Below are 26903 nucleotides of genomic sequence, written 5' to 3' on the forward strand. Positions count from 1 at the left end.
CTTTCTGTCTTCTAGTGTTTAATCATGGAAAATTAAAGGAAGATAGTATCTTCTTTTGGCAACATATGATGTGCTCTGATTCCTAATTTTATAACATCTTACTTGCTAGAGCATGGAAGAAAATGACTGTAAAAAGGAAAGGTGTTTATTTTCTGCTAGCAAAGTTGAAACCAGATGTGAAAAAAATTTGATGGCAACATTGACTAGATGTGAGTAGCTAAAAATATGAGTTAAATGACTTATAATGGTGGGTCGGAATGAGAAGGGTTAATTCTCGTATAATTTCTTTTCTATTTCCATGTTATTTTTGTGTGGACACCATTCATCAATGTTCAGAAGCCCTAAATTTACTGTTTACAAAGTGTTTTTAGCAACAGTGGAAATAACCAAAAGAGAATAATATGAACCCTTTCCTCTTTGGGAAGGGAAAGGGAGGAAAGTGTGACTGTTACTTCACTTGTGATGCAAAGACTTAGGGATCTGTTTACGTAGGTACCTTAAATATGTAGAGTGAAGAATATAATTAATGTTAAATGGAATGCAGTAAAGTCACTGTCAGATGAACTGGCAGTCTTCATGTATATGCATGTGAATGCTGCATGTGTTTAAAATGTTACATATAAGTAACTAAACAGAGGTAGTAGTCATATGAAAAGCTATCATATCCCTCTGTTACTCTGTGGAGAACAGACCAGGTCTGGTCTGGTACCAAGTTAGTGCTCAGTTTTAAATACGGAGTTCAGCCTGCCAGGCAGAATGAATTTTTCAGCACTTGGAAAGGAGCTCCTCAGTTTTACTGGTGTCTTGACATTTGTCTTACATTCCCCAAACCCAAGAAGCAAACAACTTCCCTCCCTCTCTTTGTGACAGGTTGTAGTTAAGAAAAGATTTGGCCTGGTTTATCCACACTTCCAGTTTGGCTTAGGTAAAGTCAGAAGGGATTGATCTGCAGAAGTATTCTGCAATTGCTTAGCACCTCTAAAAGTCAGTCTTGCAGTAACCTATGCGCTAGACCTTGCAGTGAGCTCTGCACAGCTAAGTTTGATCTTCCAACTGAACCCCACAGAAATCAGAGGTCATCTTGGTGCATTCAGATTCCAAGTGCAGGCTTATAGGTGGACAGATATAAGAAGTATTCTCCACTACTATTCCACAACGTTTTTGTCCAACAGGTACCAAATACCTCATGGATGACAGAAAAGTTTTATCAGTAATTGTTGTATTTACCTGGCTTCTTGTTCATTGGTATCCCTCTCCCAACCCCTCTGCTGATGAATCCTTTAAGACCAATCATGTTGTTTGTAATGTGTATATGTTACTGTAAATATACACAAAAACCCTTGAAAGCCTTAATGATAGACAAAGAAAAACAAATGCAGCGTGTTTAGGGGCAGTGCTGTCTGCCAGAAAAACACGGCCATGGGGGAAAGGCACCTGGACAGCTGCCGAAGAGCTATGGTGGTTGCAGTTCAGAAGGGAGGGCAAAGGCGTGAATGTTCTCAGCCACTGAGTGAAAATCTTCTCTTTCTGCATTTCAGACTGCATTGGTTTTGTATCTGGGAGTCAATCTCCCAAGCAATGCATTGGGTGCAGCCTTCTCACTTCCCTTATGCTATTGTGGTAGGTGACGTAATGTTCAAATGGCACTCAGGAATCCTAATCTGTGTTTGTGCCTCTTCGACACCATCACTGTCATTTACAGATTCTGAAAAGTAAGGTTAATCTTTCGGTTTTTGAATCATATATGTAACTTGTAATGGTGTGTTGTAGCCATTCCTCTGCAAGGTACTTTCTAGTACAATTCAGTACAAAAACAGTAAATGAAAACTAGTATTCTGAGATTATTGCTTGCTGAGTACGTTGGATCTGTGGTGTTTGGCTGCTCTACAGAAACAACCTTTATAAATTGAAAGCCGATGGAAACCTAAGGCTAGTAGTGTGTACTTTTCCTTTTATCCTGGTACAAGGATTTACCCCAGCTCCTGCAAAAACAGTGCAGAGAAGAAATTGTCTTGGTTAATTTGCACAACAGAATGAAGATGTGATAGTGGCATGGTTGGTGTATCCATGCTAACTTTAATCCAAGTAGCACAGGTAACACATGCTCAGAGGAACGGATAGTATAGGTGAGCAAAAGCGTATGTATGCGAGGCTGCTGTGCTGTCATATACTGTATGTTAGCTTGTGATGAAGTCTCTGCTGCTTGCTTTCTGCTGCTGCTGTGGTTACCTGCCTTAGCTATGTAAATGTAAATGCTATGATGAGTGTGTCTGCCGTGGGATCTTGCACTTTCATTTTGCTGTGTGTGTGAACCTCTGAAGTCTCAGCATCTTTAACATCTCGGACTGAACGTACAAGAACTGGATGAAGTAAAAAGCAAACACTTGCTTATCTTGATGGGTTTTACTGGTGTAAAGCTTCTATGAGTGACACTCCACAGAAGTGGGTATTGTCTTTTAAACAATCGGCCACATCAGGTTTCTTGGAGTCTCTGCGCTTTCCTTCTTTATGCTGTATCAGAGGGGCTCTGCATGTCACAAAGTTCAGCCCCACTGGATGTACTAGTATGGCCCTAAGTGGGAGCAGGCTGAGGTGGGATTAAAGTTCACTGAATTGTCATTGATGAATTGGCATCCATCAGTCTTGGAAACTTGCTTAGAAAGGATGCAATCAGAGCAGCCCTGTAGTGGATGTCCTCTCTTCAGCCATTTCTGTGGTACCTCTGGCTGTGGAAGGAGGGGAGAGGAGAAGTTAGTGTTTTGAGTGTAACTGTACTGTAATAGACCAGATGAGACTTTGGGATTTGTACTACAGCATCTGGGTTTTGTGAGACCAGTGCAATTTTTTTCTCTCACTTTAAATCTTGCACGGAAAATAAGAATTGTCTTATTTAAATAAAGGGTAAAGTATTGTCATAATAAGACATTGCTAATTACTTGCTTTTGGGTATAGTTCTGTGATACCGTCTGTTATAAATGCTGGTTGCTTACATGAACAAGAAATAAATAGATATTGTCTCTGCTCCAAAGAACTAAAATCCAGTTTATCTAAGTATTTAAGTTATTGCGTTATTCTATTGCATGGCTGCCTGCATCACTGAAATAAAGGAACTGCAGCAATGTAGCCAACAAACCTTTAATAAAAGCATTTGATTGAACAGCACCATGTTGGGTCTAGTCCACCAGAATAAAAGCAGTTTGGGGGCTGTAGTATCTTGTTAAACACATTGTAAATGTTTTTGACAAGAAGCCTGGTTGAATCTAACCACCTCTGGACAGCCCGCATGTCAGAGCATTTCCAAGTGAGATATATCATCCTGTCCTGGACTGATAGCTTTGGATAATCCTCTAATCCAAGTGATTGCTTAAATGTTGCAGCCTATTTAGTTTTGCTCAGTCTAGGATGACTTGCTGCTGGAGAGCTCAGGGTGAATTTTTTTTTTTAATTTTTTTAATAAAAAAGCACTGCAGCTGAATAAATAATTTAGCTCCAGCTGTCCAGGGTCCAGGCTGGACTTACAGATGTCATATCCTAATACTGTGTTGGTCTGTTAGAGACAGCTCCTGAGCTCTGTTGTTCCTCTGATTTCTGGGATTTTTGCTGAGGCTGTCAAAGAGGAGGTGACTCGAAGAAGGCAGCTTGGTGTTGGTTTTGCTCTGAGGACACAAGCTTTTGCTTGTCCTTGTGTCTGATAGGAGTAACCTCTAGTCATGGACTACTTGCCCTCCGCATATACCTGTCTTGTGCTCCCACCGCCATTGCTACCTGCTTACAATGGGGCCAGACTGCATCCCATGCTTGATAGAGACATGCAGCAGCCAAAGGACAACTGAGAAGAGTTTTCCTTTAGCTGTCTGCGTGATGGTAGAGCAAAGTTGTTTTCTTTGCACCCTTGAACTGCAAAAAATTGGTAAGTTGACAGGCCTGCTTGGAGGATGCTGTGGAGTAGAGGATTTCAGCTAACTAAGAAGGCTGTCCAGTTACTGCTTGTGAAACAGCGTCGCACCAGGATTGTTGATTTTGCCCTTGTTTTGGGGTTTGTGGAGAAAGTCAGGCACTGGGGCAATGCTTCAGAGTCCCAGTCTGCTTCTCGGCCTCTGCCTTCCGCCAGGAGGACAGAGTTTGGGGTGAGGTCCCCTGCACCTGGGTTGGGCTGGGGTGCCAGGGCTGCTGGCAGCGGATCAGAGCCCTGCCCTGGGGAGAGCAAGAACTGCCCAGAGCCTGCCTGTACCTCGGGTAGCTGGAGCCTGCTCTTCCTCCTATCTGAGTTTTTGGGTGGCTATGTGATTGTTTAATCCCTTTTGTCGTTGGCCAAGAAAAGTTACAGCTTGGGCTCACAAGTGAGACTGCTAAGAAACAAAAGATTCATTGCTCTTACTTCCCCCCCCCCCCGCTTTTCCTGGCTTCACTCTTTATTGTTCTGAGAATGGAGAGACTCCTTCCCCCCTCCTCCAAGAATCACAACCATTTTTTGCTTTGTTTGTCTTTTACAGATCAATTTTGTAGCCTGTCAACTGTTTGCACTTTTGGCTGCGTTTTGGTTTCGTATTTACTTGGGTCCGAGTCATGCCAGCTCTGCTGTTCGCCATGCATTTGCCACCCTCTTTGGAATATACTTTGCTGTCTTCTGCTTTGGGTGGTGAGTATTTAGTCACCGTGTAGACAAGGCTTGGGTAAAAATATTTTTAAACTTCATATCAGCTTTTCTGGATTACGTCTTTTTAGTCTTAAGGCATTTTCTATGTTATCCTAAAAAAAAAAAGAATTCCTAACCAGCATAACCATGCCAAACCCTCAAAGGAAAATGAGCCATGGAAGTATTTGTAAGTGAAGTATTTAATCTGTGATGTTTGTTCTGGCAGTTAAAGCTACACCAGTCTTCTGTGAAGATGCCTCTTTTGGAAAAGATGCGTCTAGTTTGAATGTGCACTTCGAGCTAGGCTGCTCGTTCTCTGAATGAAACACGTGACAATATCTTGTCAATAAGTATTAATCTATGTAGGATATTCAGGCTATAAAGATGTCATTGTCGTAATCCATGTTTACGATACCCTGATATGACATCGCATTTGTGTCATTTGCATGGAAAAATATTCCCTTGCTCTGAACTGCCAGCCCTTCCAGGTCACGTAGAAATTACCTAAATACTCACTTTGTTGTCTTTAAGGTATTCCATTCATCTTTTTGTCCTGGTGATGATGAACTATGGTATTATGAATATGGCGAGTATTCCCAACATCCACAGGTGAGCTGATGTGCCTGCAAGTCTGGAGCTGCCCCTCTGACAACTTCTCTCCTTTCATAGAGAAGCATGAGGGTTTTTTAGGACCACCTTCTCTTCTTTCCTGCCTTTCTTTCCCAGTTACTTGCAGGAGCTTTGTTCGTTCAGTTACAGAAGCAGCTGTAATCTCCATTTGTGGTTTTTGCATTGATATATTGCATTTCCCTATGAAATTGCTGGCCTCAAAAGTTGGCTTTTGTAGGCTTAATAATTTATGCCCAAACCTCTGGTTTCTTAAACATAATGAAGTCATATTCTCCTTGGTCCTGTGTCCTTGAGGATCGCTTTTGGTAATCCTTTTTAATGTGTTTTCCCCCTTGCTGTTTGGCCTTTAGGTATTTTCCACTTATTCTTGAGTTAGGTAGTTCAAATAAGGTCACTGTAGCAGCTTAACTTAGTGATCTACGAAATTAAGTCTTGCATTTGATACAGGGCTTAGGGCTTGAAAAAGTAGAAAGTACCATAAATGTCATTGCTTTGAAGCAGAAGCTTATGGCATCATCATGAGAAGTTCTTGACCATGGGATCTTTCTTTTCCTTATACAAATGTCTCAGAGGAAGGAAGGCTCCTAAACTGCTTTATCAAATGAGTGTCTTCCTGGCCAAAAGACAAAAAGCGCTTTCATATGAAAATGAAAACTACATGGTAGTTTCTACATGCTTCTTTCACTGAATAAGAGGAAGTTCATGTGGAAGAACTTCTCTGACCAGTCACTGAGCCTTCTCATACCATACTCTCTGTTAGGGTATGGTATGAGAGGAGTACCATACTCTCTGTTAGAGTTCAGCACGTGGGAGTTTTTAAAACTGTGTAGGTGGAGTCATTTGCTTCCCATCAATCTGCATAAATAGGAATTTTTATTTGTAAAACTGCTACTTTATAGCAGGCTAGAAGGACGAGCTGGTAGTTCTTCCCACTTTACTTTTGTGTTGGCCTCCCTAAGAGCATGTGGTTAATACTGTGGTTTGGTTTGGGTGTGTTACAGGTGATTTCTGTCTGTATGCTGTGTGGCTGTTTCTGTAGCTGCTGCTGAACGCTCACATCCACGTCAGTCTGGGCTGGGGAATGGAAACCCTTTCTTCGCTTGTCTTCAGGGCTGTCTGAGGATCTGATGCTCAGATAATCATCTCCCCTGCTTCCTGAGGCGATCCCTCTCTAATATCCAAATGGGAACCATCATTTACGATTTCTCTAGGATTGTTTAGAAATGTGAATCATAAACAACAGGCCCATCTATAGCAATCACTAGCGTTTTGCACCAGCAAGATAGGTATTAATCAAGGAGTTTTTTTCCATCCCCTCACAGAGTGCAAAGCCCAGAAGTCCAGAGGTAATTAATAATTAAAAAAAAAAGTAATTGGACAATGTTTATGAAAGAAATGCCATCCAGAGACCAGAAGGAAAAGGTGCTAAAAATGTGTATTACTTGTCTCCTGGTCATTGTCCCTGCCCATCACTTGGGGGAAATGCAGGAGTTACTGATTGTAGATCAGAGGAACCAAGTCTACAGAGGGAATCATTCAATACTTCCTTATGTCTTCCTAGAGAAGTTGAGGTGGCGGTAGGGAAATGGGCACAGTTTCAACAGGAAAGCCCTCACTTACTGTTTACCCAATTACTCACAATGGGAAAAATAGCTGTGTGCTGCAACACAAATTAAGCTGGTTCATATAATGTTGGCCACTGCTGGGAGATAGTCATGTGTTGATTTGAGTCGATGTGAAATAGCAATCCAACAGGCTGAAAAACCTTAGGAGGGCTGGGAGGATTGGGTTAGGACTTTTCTACTGTATTCCACTAGCCATAGCAGTGTGACTCAAAGTACATCCACGTTATTAATTTTGGCAAAATAACAGTCTATTCAAGCTGCTTGAGAATAAGCTTGAAAAATGCCAGTTTAAGGGCTGGACCTGTTCATACAGAGGGCCTGTAAGAGCATTGGATCCTTCATAGTGGGGCTCCAAGACTTGGCTTTTTTCCCCCCAAAACGCAAGTGGAAGTGAACAAATGAAATAAAGAAACCACATAGTTTAACCTGCATGCTCCTTTCCCTGGTTATTTTCTGCTAGTTTGCTCTCTGGTGAGGCTGCCAGCCTTCAAAGCCTATAAATGGACAAACTAATCCAGCATCAGAAATGCTCCCAGCTGCAGCAGCAATTCAGTATATCTCTCCCTGCTTGCCCCCCTTTCAAACTAGGTGCTTTACACTTAGGCATTGAGGCTTATTTTAGATGCTTCATCCCATCTGTCGGAGTTACATGTCTGAGCTGGGTGACTTGCCTTTGGAGGGATGCTTGCCATTCTCCATTGATGAGAGGGAGCCCAAGGACCTCACTGAGGCTGGGCTGGGTGCCTGACTGAGATAAGATAAATTCTGCCCTGAATCTCCTGAAGAAGCTGTCATGTCCCCGCAGCCTGCCTTTCATCCAGCTGTTTGCTGTGGGCCATGTGACCTGCAGGTTGCCTTGCAATCCATCACTGTCATTCACACTGCACTTTATTAGTCCCCAGGGAGGAAAAACTCATTTCTTTTAAAGCCAGCCATGATTTGACAAAGGCCTGGCTCATTTTCAGTCATCTGGTGACTGTTCCTCTTGTTTCATTTCACCTTTAGATCCCCACCATAATAAATCCTCCCATAGGTCTGGGGGGACCCCACTTGGCAGTGCATGCTACCAGCCTGCCTGACCTCCCATGGCTCAGCTCTGCTGGGTGTGCAGGGTGGGCAGTCTCGTTCCTCTGTAGGTCTTTGCATCTTCTCCTCCACATGGCTATCTTCTCCTGATGCAGGGGGCACCAGCAGACCTGGTCCTGGCCTCTCTGTGTGTTGCAAGCCTTTCATTCTGGTGTCCCAGCTCTCCGTTGCACTGTCTAGGTTGCCAGTCTTGCCATTTGTCAGCCTTGTTTCCGAATATCCCGTCTCCCCAGTATCTTCTTTCTTGCTCGGGTAAATACAGGGAGAAGTTAGTTGTAGGAGAGGCTGCATCTGCCCCACCTAGATGCTGCAGTGCCTCCAGGCCTCAGACCGTTCAGCTCTTAAGATGGAAAGAGTCATGTTACTGTCCTGCCTAACATAATTTTGTGAACGTCTTGATAAACAGAGTAAATTTGTCAAGCTCCACTTAAGGAATGCTTCTTCTGGAAAGGGGCATCTCTCAGCATTTAGAGCTGAAAAGGTTAGGCTATGTGTCATCATCTGCCTTTATACAAAATCAGAAGAGAGAAAATATCTTAAACTTGAAATATTGTCGTTTCTTATAGATCTGAGGAAGAGTTGTAGATGTAAATAAAGAACATTTACAGACAAAAAAAGGCAATGGATAACTTCAGCAACACACATACAGTTATCATCTGGTTTCAAATACTTGTCAGACAGAAATTTCAAAATAATATGTGAAGGTGGGAACTCTGAAATTGAAATGACACCCAACTTGAAGTGATCCTGTTTCTTCTTTTCTTTTTTTCCCACCCCCAGTGTGAGGAGAGACTTCTGTAATGTTTCAGCTGGGTACACAAAACCATCAGTCCTCTTTGAAAATTTCTGCCAGATCTTATAACATAGCTTCAGACTTGTTAACAACCTAATTTGCAAAAATCAAACTCCACTCCTAAACAAGCCCAAACCCAATGTGAGCAATTCTACTTCTTGTTGGTACTTGTGTTGATAACTATATGTTCTGTATGTTATGTTTTTAGGTACTCCTTTGTTGTAGCTATGGGATACCTCACGTTGTGCCACATAAGCCGAATATACATATTTCATTATGGTATTCTCACTACAGATTTTTCCGGGTGAGTGACTCTGCAAGCTGGATCCTATGTCAATTAGTATTAGTTAAATTTAGTATGTTTTAAGAATAATGTTTATGTTATCTGGGGAGCGTCTGCAATTTTGTTTCCCTTAAGCTTTTTCTAAGACCCTTTTTTTTTTTTTTTTTTTAAAGGAAGGAATAAACACTGTGATTTTTGCATTGACTCATTGTTTCTGCTGTTTTCTTGTTAGGCACTATCTGGTTGGGAAGGTAGAGCTTGGTTAGCTAGACTTCCACCTAGAGCAGCCTGGGAGGATAAGTCTGCACAGCCGCTTGCTGGAGCTGGAGGAGTGCTTATAGCCCCGGCGAGCAGCACGGCTGGTGCTCTGGTCCCTGGTGGGCTGCTCTCCTCCCACCCTCCTAGGCACAGCCATCGGCTCTGGACCATCCTTTCCCCCATTCTGATTTATCTTGATGCCCCAGCTGGGAAGGTGTTTGCCACCCCGGGCACTCCGGCGGGCGGGAGGGGAGGGCTCGGGCAGGGGATGAGTGGCTGGGGGAGCTGGGAGCTGGGGGGTAACCTGGGCAGAGAGGCATGAGATCAGCTTCTGCTCCTGGCGCCAGTCTTACGGGTTCTCTCACGGGGGCAGGTTGTGGCTGCTGCTTAAATAGCACAACTTTTTATGTGCCATGCATTTCTGTGGAACAGTGTTTTTCATATACACTGTAGTCTCTATTTGATTTCACTGAAGCAGTAGAGGATGCTTTGCAAAAATATAGACAGCTAACTATATATTTTGTTTATGAGAGGAAAGTATACTTTTGCATGATTTAAAAGCAGTGTGCTAATCCATATTCCACTTGTTTAATTGAATGTCTTGAATACAGAGTAATTAGTAACATACTATGAAAAACCTCTGTAAACTGGCACAGTAAGTTACAGATGCCTCTTCCAAGCCTCTGTCGTCTTATAGGCAACTGGAGTTTTTTTGCTGTCTGTGTGCATGTGTCTGTGTGAGGTGGTGGTGGGTTGAAGCATTTAATTAAATTGGGGGGGGGGGAAGTTCTTCTGAGACTTTTGAGGTTTTTTTATTAGAGGAGGGGGCAGAAATGTGAACTTGTACATTTATAGAAATTTAGTTCTAGAATTTTTTCTGCGGTTCTTTTAATATACAAAAGCATGTCCTGAAAGAGCATGACATAGCAAGAAGCCTATAAAAGGGATTGGAACGCTATAGCTCTGTGTGTGTATGAGACAGAGAGAGAAATACAAGCGAGCATGCTTTTCTGAATAGTACGTTCAGAAATGTGCTGTGAGGTGTATTAGCTGTCTCTCTCTGAAGACATTTACTAAAGATCCAGCTAAGACTGGGGGTGGAAGAAGAGGAATGGTGGTGGTTTATGTTATAGGCTAGGTAGCATTTTCTGCTCTCTTGATGAAAAGGGAGCTACTCTTATCTAATGATGAGCTTGAGGATAATAATGGTACTGAAAGAATAATACCTGAACTTACTCTGTTATTTGATTTTGTCCTGATGCTTCAAGATATAAACCAATTTCTAAAGTTTGGTCAAACATAAAACTGCCAAGTAGTGAACAGCTGGAAAATGTAGTATGGATATGAACTACATCTTCACAATATATTTTAAAAACTAAGAATAAATAAAAATATTGTAGTGGTATTAATAAAAATTTGCAATCCAAAGTGCTCAAACCCAGGTCAGCCTCATAAATCCATCTTAAAACCTGTTTCCCTCAGCTGTAAATAATATGTGCCCACTGAGGCTTTATGCACATATCTAAACAGATGTGATGACCCAGAGATACAAAATATACTCCCTGACCACAGTTTTACCATGTATGAGCAGCAACTGAACCTCCTCTTGCTCATTCTCCCATGTTTGATGGTTCCACATCTATTGCACATGGTAATAGGGAAGCACTCAGACAGGCTCCTGGCTGGAAGGATGGCCTTAAAGTTCTCCCTCAGGACTTCAGAAACAACCGATACAGAATCCGTGGAGTGATGCCCATCCCCTTCAGCCTCCCACCCTTTTGGGCAAACGTGGCTGGGGATATACACTGGATTTAAGGGAATCTTTAAGAGGGAACAAAAAGCCTGGCATCTGCTGCCTTGTATTTGAGGTCTCAGTATCCCATAAATCTCTAGTGATACCTGATTGCAAGGAGGAAGTTTTAATCCACATCAAATAGGCACGTAGCCAGTTCTAGTGCCATCGGCTTTCCAATGTCAGTCCCCTAAAGTGACGAGCCAGATGTTAAATGAGTGTTTCCCAGTGTCGGTGCTGAAAGCTGGCATACCTCGTTTGCTCTCTTGACCTGCTTTGTGCACTTAACAGTTTGCATGCATAACCCTTTCGATGTGTTCTTGCAAGTGTATTTTTTTGGTTCTTTAGTAATAGTTGGTTGTGCTATTTGCTTGGAGTCCCCCCATTTTGAGAACAGAGCTTCTAAAATGCAGGTAGAGATGGATGGAGAACAAGGTAACTTCTGAGTCATGCCTTAAGTAAACTGGAAGATGGAAAATCAAACTGTGACTCATCACTTCAAGGTTAAGAAGTAAGGAAACTTGTTCTCTTCTGATGACTAGTTAATTCTTCTAACTCGTGCAAAGGGTAGGTTTGGTCACTGACTCCCACGATCAAAACTGTACTCAAGCTGCTTGCAGCAATTTCTTGATTTAAGAGCGTTTCATGTATTGCATAGTACTTAGGTGAAAAGTCAATTTTTTTTTTTTTTTAAAAACTACATGCCAGGTTTTAATGAAAAAACAGTTCCAGTTTGCTACACTTTAATTTTAATTACTTTTTAAAAAATGTATATATATTTTATCAAAGTTCTTTCATTTATATTACTTCACAAAAATGTGGTGACGTAATTTAGGAATTTTCTTCTGAGTACTTTCTCAAAGAAAACTATTCGGTTTTGAACACAAATTGTAAAATAACTGAATGCTGTGCTTCCCCCTTAATTCAAATCAGTCTTTGAGAAAAACATGCATATTTTATTTTGCTTGGTTTGCCATGGCATTTATACATTGTACCTAGGAATACTAAATCCTAACTCTTTCTCTCTCTTTTTCTTTCTCTTATTTCTTCTTCTTTATGCTAAGAGGATTATGCTGGTAAGTTGCCTGGTTTCTATACAACTTTATAAAAATGGTAATACTAACACACAGTTTGGGTTTTTTTCTGTGTATTGCAGGCTCAGACTGAGTATGGTAATATTATGGCTTTAGGGAGAAATTAGTTTAAAATAAATCAAGGGATCTTGACTGGGATTTTTGGAAACTAGTAATAGATATGGTTTCAATCTAGCAAGCTACATGAACAAATGCCATATGCATATGATCATCTGGACAGAATTCAGAGGAGCTCCTCATCCATATGAAGCTGCGTCTGCTTTAATCCTTTGCTTGATTAAGACCATAAAAGTCTTTTGGTTTCTTCTTTGAATTCTTGCAGTGTCTGAGCAAAATTTCCTAATATTGCAGCTCATTCGGTGAATGTCAGGGAGCTCTTGTGCGTATGTGAGTTTCTTGGGGCCATTCCTTATAGAAAAGAAAGTCAGTTTGTGAAAATCACCACGCACACTGTCATTGCTTTCAGTCTTCTGTTGGTTTTAGAGAGACCAGAGCTGAATTATCAGGGAGTCTCGAGCAGTTTTCCTCCCTACAGATGTCAAATCTGTACCTCTTACTACATGAGTGTTTTGGTGGACATCACTCTCCAGAAGGAACGGATGTCTTTACATGTTAGCTGTATGCCAAATGCAGAACAGCAGCAGCATTCTCAGCAAACCGCTTAGAAAGGGTTGGTCATTGAAAGACCCCTCTCGAAAAGCCATATAAGCAGATACTTTAGTAACAAGTGTCACTTCAGGCAGTGAATTTTTGTCGGGTGGTTAGTGCTTTGTTGCCGGTTTTCCCCCTTCTCAGTGGCTTAGTATCAACCACAAAAGAAAGGGACAAATGTACAACAGCCAGCTTTTACAAAGGAAATACATTTGCTGGTGGAAACAAACATAGATGTCCTCTGCCACCATGTTAAAACACAACGCGGAAATACTAACTGGTCCTGCGAGTTCAGTCGGTTATTTTTATTTTCTCGTCTTTTAAATGCATGAAGTGCAGCACGTTGCCTGCAGCGTATGTTCCAGCAGCTCTGGCTAGCCTGGGTCCGCAGCGGGTCCCCAGAGGCCGTACAGTAGCGCACGTGCAGGGTGAGTACGGGAGCTCAGTCAGTTTTCTGTGCCCGCTCGCTGCCTGGCTGCTCCTCTGCGTCTTTGTCCGCTTCAGGCTGCACCGAGATCACTTACCGTTGGTTACACAGAAGCCCTGCAAGAGCTGCGATATAGGAATTAGCCAAAATTCAAGCGGGCAGTTAGTACTAGGGAGCTCCGCATATGTAGTGCATCCCAGGACACTTCTCCAGAAGTAAATACTCTTCTACGTGAAATGCTTCTATCGTGAAGGCGTAAGAAACGCTCTTTGGGAGCTTTCACCAGAAAAACACATGAAGCAAATAGGAAGTTGCTAGGGAGGCACGAGCGTGTTTACTGAAATATTTTTCCTCTGTGTGCTTCAGCACTTCTTCATTTTGCTGTCGAAAGCAGAAGTAAGAGCCCGTTGCCAGTGAAGCCGTTGTGGCGTCCCTGGCTCGGCGATCCCCTGGGCAGCACGGTTAATGCCGTAGCGGAGAGTGACTGTGAACTTCTCGTCACGGCTTCAGGGCTAAAGAGATAAACCTGAAATAAATGTTTGCTGGTTTGGAGTCTTGTCTGCAATGAGCCTTTTGACTCCACCTCCTCTCTTAGTGAAATCAGGTCAGTGGAAACTATTTCTAGTGAGTGTGTGCCAGACTCCTCCATGGGATTACCTAAGGTCAGGCAGACTCTGCTTGGTAAATGTCTTTTCTCTCGTAAGCATCGAAGCTTGCTCAGTGCAGAAGCCAGGCTGTGATACAGGGAGGATCCCCACAGCAGGCTACAACCGATGCTGACATCTTTAGTTCCACTGGCCTGTGCTTCTGGGCAAATTTATTACGTTGGGGCAAGCCATGCTTAAAAATGACATTAACTGGTATGTTTTCATTTGGAAGGCTTAATTAGGGGGGGTAAAACCCTCTCTTGAGCGTTCTCTGTAAACTGTTGCATCTTTGTCTTGTGTTGTTTTTCAAGGCATCTAATGTAAGGTAAAGTCAGTTTTGGAGGTTTTTTTATTTGTTGAAATTTCCCATTTCATACTGACTTCCTGGGACAATTTCTTGATGTTTTTGGTTTTTTTTTTTAATTAAAAGTTGGCCACTATGGTTGGTGTGTAGGAGGTACAGTGCAGCTACAACCTGAGATTAAACCCTTACCCAATATATAAAACATGGGGCGAGGGGAATCACACCACAGGTAAATCTAATTCTGTGCTAGTTTGTAAATGTAGTGGGTGAGGAGGATGTAGAATCACAGCACTCGGCGTGTAGCTGCAAAGCGATTGGAAGGTGTTCAAATATGATCAAGTCATTTAGGCTTCTTAAATATGTGTTTTATTTCAAATACCCTGTTTCTAGGGGTAGATCTTTGTGCTTTGTCTGTAAATGCAAGTATAGTAGTTAGATTTTCTTTTTAAATTCAACCTAATAATTTGCCCCACTCTCAATAACCTCTGCATCTCAAAATTTGGGAGAAAGAAAGATTATTGGAAGTTTTATAGCTTTGTTAACTCCCCTTCTTGTTTGTACCACTTCTGGCTTTTTCCAGTAGAGTCTAAGGTTTAAAATGTTATTATGTCAGAAACAGTTGACTATATGTGATATGATGCTGTATTTTACGTTTTAACTTGCTCAATGTTTTATTGCTGTTTAAAATTAGAGGTTACCTGAAAGGCTGAACAGAAATGACAGTTCAATACTATGGTACTACCAAGTTTTAATGATCAAAACTCGCATGTGTATTTAGGAAAATGATGATATTAATTTTTCCCCTAAACTAAATGTATTTTTCTTATCTAATTTTTAATATTGATTCAGGACTTGCGTCCTCACGCATTGCTCTGCAAATATGGGGGAAAGTACTATTTTTCGTTCTGAAGAAACAAAACCAGTCTTAGACTTGCTCTGTGTCTGTGTGCGTGATGAGGAGAGATTGGTGAGTCCCCAGGGAGGAGTGGGACAGGTGTGGGTGTGCAGAAGGTGGAGGGGCCCCACACCCCAAAAGGGTGCAAGAAGACGACAGAGCTCCAGCACTGCTATTGCTTTGATGTGCTCTGCCCTTTCTTGCAGCAAAGGCTTGGTCTCCCAGTGAGATCAAGTCAGTGGGGGAATGGTAGACAGGTGAGGGAGGAGGAGTATGCTCCCTGTTCACCTGAAACCTTGCTTATCCTTTGTGTGAAGCGTTTAATGATATCTGATACAGATCTTGTGAAAGATTTAGAGGGTGTCATGCCATTGCCACTGTACAGTAGGTTTCCACCTTCCCGAGTAGGGTATAGAAGAGATACGTAGATGTGTAACATGATGATGGCAGGAGAGGGAACTGAAGGTGTCTCAGGTGCACTTTGTGGGTCTCCATCCCACCCACGGTGTCAGCAGCGTCACTTTTCGTGCTCGCTTGTCTCCTCTGGAGTCGGGATTTGAGGGAGGCAGACCGTCCGTCTTTTCTGATTAAGGTGCATGAGAGGCTGACCTGTTCGGCCGGGTTACACTGTGCCGTCGGTGAGGCGATGAATTCCTAATACAGACGAAGAGGACCTCTCTCTTCTCCATGTTTATACGCTGTGTGACTTCAGTGCAGGCTGCACTTCTGCTTCCCGCAGTCAGTCAGCACATCAGGACTGTTTGCATTTCGGTTCTCTCTGGCTTACGGTGGGGGGCCCAATATTCTAAGACAAGTGTCTAAATTTAGGCACTTAAAGGCATACGGTTTTGGCTCTGAGCCTCAGGTTTAAAGTTACCCACTTCAATATTGTCATAAAGTGCTTGCCATAAGAAACATATGCAACAAATTGAACCAATTTGAAACAAGTGTTAGTGTTTGCCCATAAAGCTAAAAGGTCAGGCACTGACAAAATAAAAATCTGTGTTTATTGCAGTAGAACTGCTGGTTCACTGACAGCCTCTGTCTCTCTTAAGGATTAAAAAAACCTGCTTTTTCGTATGCTTAAAGGATTGGGATTTATGTATCTTCGAAAGCAAAGCTAAATTTTGTCTGAATGGGAAAATCTACTTTGAGAAATAGGATGTTGAAGATAATGGTGAAAACAGCTTATGAATAACTTTTCTTGAAAGATGAATTGGAATAAAAATTAGAATGACTATTTCACAATATTGGAGTTGTCCGGAAGGTGAAAAGTCATTGTTGAATTCGTCCGTTGGTCTAGGTGGCACAAGGAGAGCTGCTGTACAAACTCTTGTGTTACAGTTGTATTCCAGATCTGTGTATATGTAAGCTTGTTCTGGATTTTATGTGCAAGCTTTTTTACTGACATTTCAAGTAGAGACTGCTGAAATGATAAAAATAGTTTCTGATTAAGAAATTGGCTGATACTGCATGTTCTCTGTTTTTGGGTAGAAAATGCAAATTACCCACGCAGAATTACACGTGGACTCTTGAAAAAGATCAGCCATATTTAGTATTAAAAAAAAAAAAAAAAAAAGACCACTTATGGTGAAAGAATGTCTTTTTCCAGTATTCTTGTTTTTACCATGCTCAGCATATTATCTTGAAAATCAGTTTGATTTATCATAGTGAGATAATCAGATTGCCAGCAGTTTATCTTAGCCATTGGGTTTACATTTGATTGTAACCAGTAGGTTGATTTAGTCGAGGATGATTCAAAATGTCTTGAAAGTCTCTGCAGAACATGAATATTTGACTGTTATTTTGGACAGAGTTATCATTGAATGTAACTTTCGCTTTTTTTTTTTCCTTACCTTGAGAAATCGGTGGGGAAAATACAGTGCTTGAACTAAAAAAAACCCTTCAGCTTGCTTTCTTTCATTGAATTCCAGAAAATATATTACAATATTTAAAATGAATAGCCATCATATTTGGAGTAATCATCTACGTCTCTTTAAAAAGTTCCATATACTGGTCAAAATCTGTAAATAGCATGTACACAAACTCGGGTTTTAATTTCCATGTTGAAGACCTCATTTGTGTTCAAGCAGAAACTTCTGTATGGTTTATGTTGATAATTTATCACCAAATCGAGAAACAATCCATCGTATTAACCCTCAGTGAAGACAAATTTCTTCTGTGGAGCTGTTTTTTCATATAATCATGACAATTACTGCTTTTAAAATAATGATGTATCCTCATCACCCATTACAACCTCCTGGCTATTGCAGTTGTGAAGGTCTGATAGGTAGCGTGAGATCTGGGCACCCTGTGCTGGTGTCCCCAGTGGCAGAGAGATGGGGAGAGGCAGTGTTAGCAGGTGCTTGTCCCTCGTTTTGCTGGCCATGGGTCCTTCCAGATGACAGGTGTTCAGTGCTGGGTTTTGTGTTTAGGGCTCCACAGCCCTTAGAAGCTGTATATGGACCACAGTTAGCCCTGGAGCCTCTGCCTATGAGGGACTGGTTAGTTGTCCCCATGGTTTTCCCCCCATCTTTCTTCTTACGTACCTGTGAATGCTCCTGGCTGTGTCCTTTACCCTCATGAGGACCAGCTCCTGATGCCACCAAGCTGAGTTTTGCCTTTTTTCTATTCCTTAGCTGCAGCAGCTCAACATTTGCCTACAGTGCTAAGAAGCTCTGTAAAGCTGGCTACGGGAAATATAAGCAGCCCTATTATAATAGGAGTAAGTCGTAGTGGCTATTCCTACGCTGCTTGTTTGGTTGGCCCCAAAGCTGCTGGGTTGTTGTAGCCTGTAAGTGTGGCTCTGGTACAGCTAGCTCATGGTTTTGGGAGGCTCCAGATCCCCCATGCCCAAACACTCCCAGCTGGATGGTACATCTTGGGCAGCCTGTCCACAAGGCAGTTGCATGGCCAAAAAGCAAGTGGGAAACTCTGCTATGCTGACAGCTATTCTGGTATTTGCACGTAGTCCTAATTGATAGGGCTATTCATGTGGGGAAATAAGCATGTGTATCTGCAGACTCGACATTTTTTTAGGGCACTGAGGAGACAGACAATAGGAGAGTAACAGTAAGAAGAGCCAGGGTTATGTTACAGCAGCGTTGCTGTATTCTAGGGTCGCATCGTACAGGGCTTGAATTTGGCCTTTGCCTGAAAGGAAACCCAGTGGACTGCAGAAGCTGGTATTTCCTACTGGTACAATTTCTTCTGAATTGCAATTTGCACTGCTGCAGAATGGGGAGACATAAAATAAGGCTTTGTCCGCACTTAGCAATTAAAAATTCCAGTGCAAGTTACTGTGGGGTTGTTTTGAACCCAGGCAATTGTCTTATGCCTGAGTTGCTCCTTCAGTTTTAATTGGATGTTTTCCACTTGTTGCTGCTAATACAGTTATGCTTTTTAAGGGGATAAGGACATTCAGTAAGAAAGTTGGGAATAATTTGTATTACAAGACATGTAACTGTTGTTTCTGTCTTTCTTATAGTCCCCTAATGATAATTACACAGAAGATCACAACACTTGCATGCCAGTTACATGATGGTAAGAAAAGGAATCTCTTCGCGTGGCCTGAAGACAGCCTTTTTATTCCAGTGCAATATGTGTTTGAGTTACGGAGCGGATGAATGTAGTTCAGCAAGTGGCTCCAAATGAAGAAGAAAAATGCTTTGTGGAGGAAAACGAGAAACTTCAAGTTTTGATCAGTTCTTTCGGATCAAACTGTCTTTGCAGTAATGAAGAAAACTGTTTTGCCCTTTGGGGGCTCTGCTTCATTGGGGCCCAGTTTGGATTTTCGCTAGTACCAGTATCTGCTGTTTAGATGCTACAGTGCATCTCCATTAAGCTCTCTGAAGCTGTTCTTGATTCTCAACAGTCAAGAGCTGTGTTTGATACATAGGTTCAGTCATTAATGTTAATGTAGCAAAAATATGCTATGAGTGATATATTCCGTGATAATATACTCCATGAGTTGCAAGAGGTGGAATTCAGTAGCTTTTTCCCACTGCAGGGAGAAGCACAGTTGCAAGCAAAATAACATTGTCTTCAGCCTTGTGCTGTGACAAAGAGCGCTATTATTCCCCAGTAAAATGCCTGTGTCTGGAACAGTGCAAAGGCTAGAAATGGCAGTTGTCATCAGTACCGTTATTGCTCATGTCTACTGATGTTGCACTGTGAATTTTGGATGGTCCAAGGCCTGTTGCATTATAAGCTGTGGGTGACTAAATAAGTAGCCTGCTATAGAGTTGTTACGATCTAGGATTTAGGTGATGGCCACACCACAGACTGCAGGGTCTGACATTGTTTGCAAGCCAAGTTTACACAAGTGGGTCAGTGCTTTTAGCTGGCTATAATGGGTGCAGCTTGAAGCTTGGCTAATTGACCTTGTCGTTGACATTCATGTCGCTGGGGCTTCTCTGCTTCTCTTAGTTAAGCTAGCCAGCTCAGGTATCGCTGCGTGCCACAGTGGTGTGCGGCCTAGATGCACACCTAGAATATTGAAGGTAAACAAAGAGACAGAAAGGAAAAGATAACAGCAGAGGCAGGAGCATTTTAAGCAAACCAGAAATCCTACAGATTAATGATGGTGGAAAAGGCTCATTACATTGTGAGCATCCATATATGGAGCAGTTGATCAAATGGAGGCGGCTTGCAGTTCAAGCATTAGTGACAAATCTCTATTTGTAAAAATTTAACGCAGCTGCTCATAAATGGAAACAGACAAACAAAATACCCAGTCCTTTAAGTAATTAAGTGCTTAATTGTTTCCCTGGAGCTCGTGCCCTCCCAGTATTTATAAACTGAAATAGCAGAGAGAGAATGGAAATGAGCAGCTTATCAGCAGTCTTTTTAAGAAATGGGTCTTGTGTGTGTGTGTATCGGTAATTATGGCCAGTACGTTTAGAACAGTAGTATTAATTGATGCCAAGCCCCTGATCTTGTGATGATGTATATATGCATGCTCGGCATCAAGTGCTGTGACTCATCCCGCGGTGAGTTGTTCTGCTGAAGCCAGTGGGATTCCTCACAGTATGCACAGCTAAAGCTTCAGAGTGAAGGTTTTGAGATATTTGCTATGAGCAACATCTGTTTACGCACTGGCCATCACACAAGATTTTTTCCGTAGTTTTCCTCGGACGGTGAGTCTGTGCTCTGCCTCTGGCCCCAAAGGTCTCGTGCACTCAACAGGAGATTGCCCTTCCAGTCTGGACCTTGTACAATTCCAGGTTATTACTGATGTGTGTGTTTAGGCTTGCTCCAGCAGCAGGCAGCCAGGCTGCTCGTTCACACCAGCGGAGCTTCTGTTTCCTGGGAGCCCACTTCTCTTCCACTGCCCACTCCTCCTGCTGTGAAATGCTCCATTTCTCACCAAGGAGCCAGCGGGAGGCTTGTGCTTAAATGAGCCAGCGGCTTCTTGGAACAGAGGTTTTTCCAGCCCAGCACTGTTAGTAGAGGCTGCTGGGGGTCGCTGCCAGTTGGTGGCATTGCGAGACGCACGGTGTGTGTGGGAATACTATGGTTGCTCCTCCTGAAAGCGTAGCAAGGGTGAGAAAGGGGGAATGAGGGAAGGGACTGGGTAAAGGGGTAGGGTAGAACATGAATATACTTGCCCTAAAAGTTAGGAATTGAGCTGCGTTGCAGCTGCCTGTGACAAAGAAATCTTGACGCTTATGGCTTTAGAAAGTTTTCTGTGGGATGCAAACATAAGGCTTTGGGGATAGCTTTCACTCTTTGGCTTTCAGAAAGATCTAATGTGACTTTTCTTTCTCTCTAGGAATAGGGCGACAAGCTGAGGAACTCACTGCTGAGCAAAATCGGCTTGCTGTAAAGTAAGGATTATTAATTCCTGTAGCGATTTGTGTTTAATTTCATCCAAAGAAGTTTAGGGTTTGGGTTTTTGGGGGTTTTTTCCCCCCCTTTGCAATGTCAGGACCAACTTAGTGGCCCAGCCATGCAAATGTTCCCTGCTTCTTTCCAGTCCATGATAAGCCAAAAGTCCTACCTGCTTTTTCAATTTCCTTAAGCAGTTTTGTTTTTGTAATGCTGCTGTCAGTGCCCTCCCTACACAAACACAGCTTCTCTGCTATATTCCTTATTTCTTCAGTCCAGGACTTCTGCCTTTATTCACCCTGTGCTGGTCAGTAAAGCACTGAAGTACTTGGCAGCATCTCATTAACTTAAATATATACTCCATATGCAACAAAACTAGTCTTTGCTGAATCAACTCTTATATTCAGGCTAGGACTGTACTATATGGACTTTTTGGCTGTTGTCTTCATCCTATCTGTGATACGTTATTTTTCCAAGTAGAATACTCCTCTTCTGTCCGCAAACCACTGCGTAGTAAAAATCCATTTTGGTTTGATTCTGATACTTCCAGTACTACTTTTCTTTGCCATAATTTTTGGACACTGAATTTTCTTTTTCCTATCCCCCTCCGTAACGTTAATACTTCTAGTCCTTCACATTATGTGACTAGTCTTCTCATTTTTCAGAGGGAGACCGCATGTTGATCATATGTTTGTGCATCTTTTTTTTTCTATTTAGAATTAATAGAATTAGTCTTAGAACCATAATGCTTTTCACCATGAAGTGTTTGTTTAAGGCCAAGGAAATGATTTCCTTCATTTCCAAGGCAGAAGATTGAGCCATCAGAAAATCTGCCGATGAGCTTCTAAAAGTAAGAAGGGATTAATTTCTTGAAAAGCAAAAATCCTGTAAGGAGACTTGTATAACTTTCACTGTGACCCATAGCTTTGTGTCTATTTTTAAAGCTCACACCATAATGTTTAACTGCACTGGGCTCTTGTGACCATATGATTAATTCTAGTCAAATTCTCACCAAACAAGCTTTTTTTTTTTTTTTCCCTTGTACAGTAGATGAGCTCATAATAGAAAAGTACATGCCAATAGCTCAAGTGATGGTGGCAGACAAGTCACAACTGAAGAGTTTTAAATCCCCGTTGGTAATACAGCCTTTTGTCTTCCCTCTTGTTCTTGGTCTGTTTTTGTTTCTCACTCATCCTCTGTACATTCCTTCATGCATTGCTCATGTCTCCCCACCCACCCACGTGCAGAATCTAAGTTGAAACTAATGACTTTATTTTTAATCTTACTGTAGAGCTCAGAAGCCCACATCACAGACTTGATTTTGCAGAACAGAAAGATGAGCCTTACCCCAAATTGTTTGCTGGATCTTTCCGTGAAATGCTTTCACCAGAGAATATATCGTTCAGGCATTAACATCTACAATAACCAGCAGGGTGAATGCAGAAAATCCTGGCTAAGATAACTGTTTATTCAAACTAATTCAGCTTCAGAATAAAAGTAGGCAACAGCAAATGTTCAACTGTTGCTTAGTTTTTCTGCTAGAAATTTATGTTTTGGTCTGAAAGAATTTTAAGTGGATTTTGGTTTATGCGTGTCCATCTGTGTCTTGGACAGGAAACTCTTGAAACACTGTGCCCTAGTTTCTGTTCTCATCTGGGAACTCCTCGTTTACTTGGATGGTGACTCTTTGCACATTTGCGGAGATTCTGCACAGAATTCAGTGCAGAATTTAGATGTTGGTGTTTTCAGCCACATAAATAAAGCAAGCCCAACAATTCACAAATTACACTAGTGGTGAGAGGCCTGTGCGTCTTTCTTTTCCATCCTACTGATCTGTAGCAAGGACAGTGAATCTTCTTCATTTTACATCTAATGTAAAACCCCCCAAGGAACTTGCTAAATGGAAATAACAAACACGATGGACTCTCTTTGACTTTCATCTTCAGCTGTCTTCTGATTTATGTGTTTTTTTCCCCTTAGTTCCTTTTCCTGTTCGTGATGCAATCCAGGCGATTACTTCCTTTATTTGCACGGCAGGACAGAGTGCCTCTTCATTCTCTTCCTCTACGTCTCACATCACACTTCCCATTTTTCAAAAGGCTCAGCTCAGGGGTGGGTGAGAGCTCATCTCGGGCCTGGGAGTCCTGGTCTTCAACGCTCCCCGCCCCGTGGTTTGCGTAACAAGGCGAGGTACGGCATCGCACTGCTTGGTCAGACTTGCGTTACCCAGCTTGTGGTCTGCCAGCCGTTACTGGTCCCTGACATACCGCACAGATGTCCAAAAACAACTACCAGCTTCTCACTCCTGGTACTGCTGGCCTGCTTAAAATGCGCAAGTCACTTTGTTTGAGAGTGGGTATTTAACTTCATGACTGTTTTTAACTAAAGCGTTTCTAGGAATAAGGTTACAACTTTTCAGATCGGTAGCATTTGTCCACCTGTAGCTTAAGCACTTCCACGCTACCCTTGTTCCGACTGCCATCTGCCAGACGTCACCGGGATATAAGAGAGGCTGTGCTTCATCTTCTCCAACACAGATATAGTGAGCTTTCAGCTGGGGAGAGGGTGGTAGGAGAGAGCTGGGGACTGAGGCAGACAGTACAACAAAAAGCATTCGTGAAAGCCTTTGCTGTGTTTTACCTTGTTTTGGTGTTTTGTTTTGTTTTGTTGTGTGTGGATGATTTTTCACAGGACGAGACCTTCTTTACTGGAGTACTTAAGCTATCTCCTCAATTTTATGAGCATCATAGCCGGGCCTTGCAGCAATTACAAGGATTATATAGCCTTCATTGAAGGGAGGCATGTGCACATGAAACTATTAGAAGTGAACTGGAAGCAGAAGGGTTATGACAGACTTCCTGATCCTTCTCCAACTGTAAGTTTTAAAATGACAAAGATTTATGGCAAAGGGCAGGCGGGTACAGCTTTCTACATGATTCTCATAATTAAAAACTAAGAAGAAAAAAACATTCTTGGATTATCTTCCCAGTAAACGTTATAGTGGTTTTTCTTCTGTGAAGTGGCTGCTGTTTTTATCACGGGGTCAGGGGTGAAGGGGCTGGTGTCTTCCTCTTGAATTCCCCAAATGCAGTTGGCTTGCAAGACGGGTCACTGGTTAATGGGTGTCCTTTGTGCAGCGATGGGAACAGTCTGCAGGTTCTGACAATGAGAACTTGCAGTTCAGCTCCAGACAGAAGAGGAAATGTCAGGAAGAAAAGCAAAGCCAAGTCTTACCCGTAGCGCAGGAGATGTTAGAAATACATGAATCATGGCTAATCAGAAACTGTAGCTTGTCCAGGTGCTTTGCAAGAGAATCTCACACTTTTAAGATGACGTGGAGGTCATTTTTCATATACAATTAACACTAGTTTTATTTTATATTTTTTTTAATATTACTTAAGACCTTCTTATAAAATGAGCTTCTTGTAAGGCAGGATAACGTAGCATGAGAATCAGATTCCTCTCTCTCACCTTAAGGCAACAGTGAATGTATAGCTTTGTGAGTGTGTGCAGAATGTCTCCTCTGAATTGAGTATGTGCCTATACATACCTGATTCCTGTTGCACACAGTTGTACTTCTACTCACCTCAGTCGTGTTACTTCTGATTTACATTAGTCTGACTGAGGTCAGAATAAGGCCCGTATTGTGTTAGATGCAAGTCAGCAGAGAACATTAAAATCTGCATCGGAACTATTTAAAGATAATTGCACATGAACTTATTCCTGAATATGAAGAAGATGTAAAAAGAGTACTTAGGATCAAAAAATGTATTGTTGTTTCAATAGTATATTGCACTTTTATTAGTCTTTTGAGAACATGAGTCAATTTTTACATGGTACCCAAGTGCCAGATTTACCGTTATAATTAGGACTGTATCAAGGAAAGTTTACTCCTGATATGTATTTGAAATTGAGCTTCTAACTACTGACATGATTGTCAATAATATTAGTATATAGAAAGCTAGGGACCAGTAATAGAAAACAGTATGGCATAGCAGATACCCTATATCATGGGAAGGTACGCGTGCTGTATAAGACATACACTTTTTGGGTAAGTGATTTTTAGTAAGATCTCTGGATGGTAGCTGGGCAATAAGACCTACTATTGTACTGAACACCGATGGTTTTGGCTTCCAGGAGGAATCCAGTCTTTAGTTGTAGGAGATGACATTCCATACAGGGAAGATTTCTCCTTTACATTGTAGGGTTTGTGTTTTTGTTTGTTTCCTTTCTCATTTTAGGACCTTCACTAGCTGATGTAGGAGTCTTTTGTGAAAATCATCACCGATTTTGATGTTTAATTGTCCTTTGTACCTATCTATAGGTAGTTCAGTAAAACAAATTAAACCAAAGCTTTGACTATGGCCTTTTCTTTGTTACCTCTTCTAAATTAATTATTATCAACTTTGCTAACTTTATTGGTTCTTAAAGTGCATTGTTTTTGTATGTCACGAGTACTGCCTTTCCCCCCCCCCCCTTAAGCAAATGTTTCTAATGAATGTTTCATTGTTTGTGTTTTTTAGGGAGCAGTGATGTACAAGCTGTGTATCACACTAGTATCTCTCATTTTATTCTTGACACTTACCAAGAACTTTCCTATGGCATATATTATTGATAATGAATTTCTTGATAAAACACCCTTCTTGTCAAGACTTGGTTACCTGTATGTTGTAACACAGGCAGCAAAACCAAAGTATTACTTTGCATGGACATTAGGTAAGTATGGCTACATCACTTATTTTTGTAGGTAACAAGTAAGTTCATAAATGGGGAAGAGGGTCTGAAACATTGGGGGGGGGGGGGGAATAAATTGGTCCCTAGACCTGTAGTTCCCATGAGAGATGCACCTGTGTTTCTGTAGGCACTGGACCCCACTAGAGTGGGGACAAGTCAAAAGTTTTCAAAAGCGTGCATAAAATCTCTTCTAGCTTATCTGACATCCCCTGCCTCTGGAACCAAATCTGCTTTTCAGCTTCTTGCCAGTAAAGTCAATGTAACAATTTCCTCTTAGTTAAAACTTTGTAATTGTACCCAAATAATTTTTACAGGAATTCTTAGGAAAAAAAGTTTGCCTCCTCTAAACCTGGTTTTTTATGCTTTATTCATAATTTGCCGCTTATATCAGTGGGGTTGGGAGGTTAAAATTGGTCACACTGGCTCAGGCTTTACAAGTATGTTATAATGCAAACAGACCTCTCTCTTCCTATGGGACATCTTTAGCACATGCTTCTGTATTAGAAAGCTGTAGTGCTTGTTGGGGGGCTCAAGTTAGGCTTTACCTCTACGGCACTCTGTGGTCCTGTGCACACGTTAGCTTTGAGTGGTCGAGAGAAAAGATGGGAGAACCATGGGGAAGGTTGGGAATAAAGGAGGTGATGGGAAAGACCCAAGGATCTCTGCAAGGAAAAGAAGAGAAAGGAGAGGGCTCATTGTAGAGAGAAGCAAATTTATTGGGAGCCAGCTAGACTGGTGGCTCCCAAAAAAAGAAATAATCTTTTTGTATTTTACCTTCTTCCTTTCAGAAGTCACCTTTCCCATCTATGTCTGAGGAGTCAAATCCTTCTAGGCCAGGCTGAAAATTGAGAGACTTGATTTTTTTGCTGATATTACAACACTTTGTGTGTAGGGGAGATCCTGAAAGCCCAGCCAGCAATGCATACACCTGAAACTGAGAAGGGTGTCATTGAGATGGGATGGAAAGAGCCAGGGAAATTCATTGCGAGGCTGTGGTTAAACTGCTGGGAATAAAACTGACAGATCAAGGGAAGACGGCCAGGACTGGCATGTGTGGGATGGGAAAGGCTTTGGGATAAAGAATTGCTTGCTCAGAAACTTATTTTTGTGGGATCCAATGTTAAATTGTTGCCTCCGTTTTTTTTCCAGCATTATAGTTATCTAAAAGTCCGTTATCGAAGAGATAAACTGAACTTGGATTTGTGACATGACTAAGCCA

The 26903-nt window shown here is 41.9% G+C and overlaps 1 protein-coding gene across 1 annotated transcript in view; it reads left to right on the forward strand.

The window, feature by feature from the left end:
• MBOAT1 (membrane bound glycerophospholipid O-acyltransferase 1) overlaps window positions 1-26903 on the forward strand; it is a 58711-nt gene that overhangs the window by 19777 nt on the left and 12031 nt on the right. The window contains exons 2-8 of the mRNA XM_075493757.1: window positions 4494-4639; window positions 5168-5245; window positions 8979-9074; window positions 18609-18664; window positions 20895-20949; window positions 23642-23825; window positions 25474-25666. Of these exons, the coding sequence (XP_075349872.1) occupies window positions 4494-4639; window positions 5168-5245; window positions 8979-9074; window positions 18609-18664; window positions 20895-20949; window positions 23642-23825; window positions 25474-25666 (808 nt within the window). The remainder of the gene's footprint in view (window positions 1-4493; window positions 4640-5167; window positions 5246-8978; window positions 9075-18608; window positions 18665-20894; window positions 20950-23641; window positions 23826-25473; window positions 25667-26903) is intronic.

This window comes from Mycteria americana, chromosome 2 (assembly GCF_035582795.1).
Source record: "Mycteria americana isolate JAX WOST 10 ecotype Jacksonville Zoo and Gardens chromosome 2, USCA_MyAme_1.0, whole genome shotgun sequence".
NCBI lineage: Eukaryota > Metazoa > Chordata > Aves > Ciconiiformes > Ciconiidae > Mycteria > Mycteria americana.